Source organism: Penaeus japonicus, unplaced genomic scaffold, assembly GCF_977035675.1.
Source record: "Penaeus japonicus unplaced genomic scaffold, GWHDUDI00000001_assembly GWHDUDI00000004, whole genome shotgun sequence".
Classification (NCBI taxonomy): Eukaryota; Metazoa; Arthropoda; class Malacostraca; order Decapoda; family Penaeidae; genus Penaeus; species Penaeus japonicus.
This window is the reverse complement of record NW_028234406.1, coordinates 1,591,830-1,596,829: the sequence shown is the minus strand read 5'-3', so window position 1 is coordinate 1,596,829 and position 5,000 is coordinate 1,591,830. Positions and strand designations below refer to the sequence as shown.

Here is a 5,000-nt window from a genome sequence, read left to right as displayed (position 1 = left end):
AGGGGGGTGGGGAGGGATGGGGTTGGGGAGGGGTTGGGTTGGATGGGGTTGGATGGGGTGGGAGGGTTGAGGGGGTGGGAGGGGTTTGGGTGGGGTGGGGGAGGGAGGGGGAGGGGTGGGTGGGAGGGGGTTGGGAGGGGAGTTGATAGTAGACGGATAATTATTATGATGATAATTATGATCGTTTTAATTTATGATGGTGATAATGATACTGACTATAATGAATTTGCTAATGAGGTAATGATAATAACATATAAAATGTAAAAACCCCACAAATCAGCCAAAAAAATAATAATAATAAAAAAAAAAAAAACATAACACCCAGAAAAAAAACTCCTTGCCCCCTACAGGAGGAAGGCCTTTCAGAGGTATCTTCCCTGATGGAGGAAGAGGACGGAAGTGCCGAGCGGCGCCTGAAGGAGGTGCTGGAGGAGATGATGTCCGGATGCGGCCAGTACCTCAGCATCGCAAGGGCTTCGTCTGCGGCGTCTACAGGAGGGAGGACGAAGCTAGATAAGGAGAGGATGAGACTCTGCCAGAGGGAGATTGTGAGTGGCGTCGGGTTGGGGAGGGAGGGAAGGAGGGGGGGAGGGAGGGAGGGAAGGAGGGAGGGAGGGAGGGTGGGAAGGAGGGGAGGGGGGGAGGGAAGGAGAGAGGGAGGGAGGGAGGGAGGGAGGGAAGGAAGGAGGGAGGGAAGGAGGGAGGGAGTTCAATTCAAATTCAATTCAAACACTTTATTCCATAAGTTACAGTGGTTATTCTTACATAAATACATATATATTTACATTTGAAGAGTAAAGAGTTGTTCTTTCAATTTTGTTTTGAAATTACAAAAGTTGTTAATGTTTTTAATGTTATCTGGCAACAAGTTCCACATTTTCGGTCCTCGAATTTGCATCTGTCTTGCCCCTGTTTCTGTATTTGATCTTTTTACAAATAGGGAATTTACCTGGCGTGTTCGAATGCCAACTGTATTCCCTACAGTTTGCAGGGGGAATAACCATGGTGGATAGAGTCCATGTATCAATTTGTAGGTAAAGAGACAGGTATCATAAGTGCACTTAAGATGAACTTTTAATTAACCATTTTATTTTTTGTATATGTGGGGTAATGTGATCAAATTTACCCAGTGCAACTCCTGCAGCAAAGTTTTGTAATTTTTGTATTTTTTGCATTTGAGTTTTGTTGGTTGAACCCCAAACATTTGAACAGTAACTTATTATGTTTGTTTATGTTTGCACGACCATGATTTTAGTATCCGTAGTGATTTGATTTTTTATGTGATTTAGAAATATTAATGTGCCCATAACTTTCCTGTATATGCTATCAACGTGTGTTTCAAATGTCATGTATCTGTCCAAGGAGGGGAGTGAGGGAGGGAGGAAGGGAGGGAGGGAAGGAGAGAAAGAGAGAGAGAGAGAGCAAGGGAGTGTAGGAGAAAGATAAGAGGATCACAGATATTATGAGGTAATGAATGAGAGAGAGAGATATCATAAAAAAAAGATAACCAGAGAAGGAAAAAAAAAATAATAATTAAAAAAAATCCAGACAGATAGATAAACCTTTCCTACCCCCACCCAGCCCCCAGCCCCCAGCCCCTTCTAACCCTCCCCCCCCCTTCCCCCTCCCAGGACCACCTCGGCAGCGCAGCACGACACACGAAGGCCCTGGTAACACGACACAGCCTACGAGATCGCTACAAGACGGCGCATACTTATCTAACCAAACTCAGAGGACTTGTTGAGGATGTAAGTTTACTTTGGGGCTAAATTTGGGCGTTTGTATATTTATTTCGTCTTTTTTCCCCTGTTCATGGGGTTGAAATATGTTTATATCTTTTGTGAATGTAGTTAGAGAATGTTTGTCTTTGTATATTATTTTATTTCTGCGAGATATTCGCTGGTTAGTTGCATTCTTTCACGCAATAACAAGAATAATGTCTTTTTAATCCTATATGAAAATATATATCCATATCATTGCATCCTACTTAACTTTTAATTCCCTCAACGAAAAAAAAATCTCTCTCTCTCTCCCCGTTGCCATGACAACCTCTCAGCCTCAGCACAGCCTCCCAGATGTGTTCGTGTGGATGATTAGCGGCGGAAAACGCGTAGCTTATCAGCGGATTCCCACTAGACACCTTATCTACTCGCCTGTTGACCTTGAACGAGGGAAATTCTGCGGGGTCACACAAACGCTGTTTCTTAAGGTCAGTTAAAACGAGAGTGTCCGAGAGTTCTCTCTGCTTTCTTTCTTTCTCTCTACTTCTCTTTCTTTCTTTCTCTTTCTTTCTTTCTCTCTCTTTCTCTCTCTCTATTTCTCTCTCTCTCTCTCTCTTTCTCTTTCTCTCTCTCTCTCTTCTCTCTCTTATCCCTCTCTCTCTTATCCCCCTCTCTCTCTTATTCCCCCACACTCTCCTCTCCTCCCATTCCCCGCTCTCCCCTCTTCTCCCCCTCCCCACTCTCTCCCACCCTCCCCCTCCTCCCTTCACCTCTCTCCCACCCATATACACACACCCACACACGCACATACACTCAACCCAACACCTAGACACCCCAAAAAACTAACGACCTGCTTCTTCCTCCCCTCCCCCTTCCCCTCCTCACTCTCCCCTCTTCTCCCACTCCTCCCTCCACCTCCCTCTCAGCCATAAACACACCCACACACGCACAAACACTCAAAACTAACGACCTGCTTTTTCCTCCCCTCCCCCTTCCCCTCCCCACTCTCCCCTCTTCTCCCACTCCTTCCTCCACTTCCCTCTCAGCCATAAACACACCCACACGCACAAACCTCAAAACTAACGACCTGCTTTCCTCCCCCCCCTTCCCTCCCCACTCTCCCCTCTTCTCCCCCTCCTCCCTCTCAGCCATAAACACACCCACACACGCACAAACACTCAAAACTAACGACCTGCTTTTTCCTCCCCTCTCCCTTCCCCTCCCCACTCTCCCCTCTTCTCCCACTCCTTCCTCCACCTCCCTCTCAGCCATAAACACACCCACACACGCACAAACACTCAAAACTAACGACCTGCTTTTTCCTGTAGTTACCCGGCCGCAAGTCCAGTGGCCCGGGCGGATGGGCCATTCAAGCGAAGCTGCAGATCTACCTGTGGCTGGGCATGATGAAGCACAAGAAGCACTTCCTACCCGGCATACCCAAAGGCTATGAAATGCCTTATGAACTCCGGAATATTGAGAGGACTATGACGCTGCCGCCCATCACGCTGCACTACACGCAGAAACAGGTAGGTATGAGGGCGTGGTTGTGAGTGGTGTGGTGTGGGTGGGATGGTTGGTGTGGATGGTGTGGTGTGGGTAGGAGGGTGATGGGAATGATGTGGTGTGGTGTGGGTAGTATGGTGATGGGAATGGTGTGGTGTAGGTATGGTGGTGATGGGAATGATGTGGTGTGGGTGGGATTGTTGATGTAAATGGTGAGGTGTGGGTAGGATGAGTCTATGGGTGGTGTTACGTGAGTGAGATGAGTCAGTATTATAATGTGAGTAAGTAAATGATGTAATATAAATGAATCAGTAAGATGAGAAAGAGAATGACGTAATATCTGCAATAAGACATAATCATGAATATATAATACAATTGCAAGTTGTTTACTTATATTATTCTTGCAATCTCGTGTGCAATCGAAATAAGTAAAGTGATAATTGCTACATGAATAATAAAAAATGTAATAATGATAATACGATAGATTGGTATTTATAATATACAGCCAATCAGAACAGATTTAATGTCTATAACGTGATAATAACCCATCAAAAAAAAAACATAATAAATAATTACATAAATACACAAACAAGATCATAAATAAATACACAGAATAACCCAGACCCAAGATACACTAAAAGATAAAGAAGAAAAAAATGAAAAAAAAAAAAACACAAAGACACATACTTCAATACACATAATGACCCCCCTCCCCCCTTCCACAGATATTCCAGCTTCGGGCGCACATGTACCAAGCGAGGTCACTCATCGCCTCTGACAACTCGGGGCTCTCTGACCCCTTCGCGCGGGTCATCATTGGGGAGCACTGTAGAGAAACTCAGGTCAGTTACCCCATGACCTGGTGTGACCTGTGACTAGGAGTTGTAGCGTTGTTTTTAAAGTTTTGAAGTTTTATATATATATGTATACATATATATATATATATATATATATATATATATATATATATATATATATATATATATAATTTGTCTTATTAATTTTGATGATATTGATAATGTGTGTTGAAAATGTATTAATATGATAAGATGATATGATAGTGACATAGATGATGACGATGATAATTAAGAAAGATGATGATGATAATGATGATGACATTGACAGTAATCTTGATAATGATTCTATTGGGGTTAACGATGAAAATTCAGTTACAATAATAACAACAACAACGAATCTAATCTAACATCTAACAACAATTACAACAATCATCTCACAATCTTAAGTAATCGACATAACAATCATAGCATCATCAGCATCCTCATCTCAACCTCCTAATCTCAAAGATATTCTCATTATAATAATCCTCACTTCATTATCCTCATCTTAGTGACATCACCATTCCAGTGACATCTTCATCTGCATGACGTCTTCATCTCAACGACATCTTTATAGCAGCATCCTCACCTCACTGATATTCTCCTCACCATATCCTCATCTCATCTTAACATCCTTATGTCACCTCAACGACATCTTCCTCATGTCATCTCAACATCCTTATGTTACCTCAACGAGATCTTACTCATCTCATCTCAAGATCCTTGTCACCTCAACGACATCTTCCTCATCTCTTCTCAAGATTCTTATGTCACCTCATCGACATCTTCCTCATGTCATCTCAATCCTCTTCTCCCGACGATATCCTCATCTCATTATATCCTCTTCATCTTAACATCCTCCTCACCTCAACCTCACCTCAACCTCACTTAAACCTCACCTCAACCTCACCTCAACCTCACCTCAACCTCACCTCAA

At 43.3% G+C, this 5,000-nt stretch overlaps 1 protein-coding gene across 4 annotated transcripts in view; it reads left to right on the top strand.

The window, feature by feature from the left end:
• The window catches only part of LOC122252678 (otoferlin), a 390,650-nt gene that overhangs the window by 357,949 nt on the left and 27,701 nt on the right, over positions 1 to 5,000 (top strand). For all 4 annotated transcript variants that reach the window (XM_086535872.1, XM_086535873.1, XM_086535871.1 and 1 more), the window contains 5 exons: positions 351 to 548; positions 1,632 to 1,748; positions 2,057 to 2,209; positions 3,050 to 3,250; positions 3,953 to 4,069. In XM_086535872.1, coding sequence (XP_086391998.1) covers positions 351 to 548; positions 1,632 to 1,748; positions 2,057 to 2,209; positions 3,050 to 3,250; positions 3,953 to 4,069 — 786 coding nt within the window. The remainder of the gene's footprint in view (positions 1 to 350; positions 549 to 1,631; positions 1,749 to 2,056; positions 2,210 to 3,049; positions 3,251 to 3,952; positions 4,070 to 5,000) is intronic.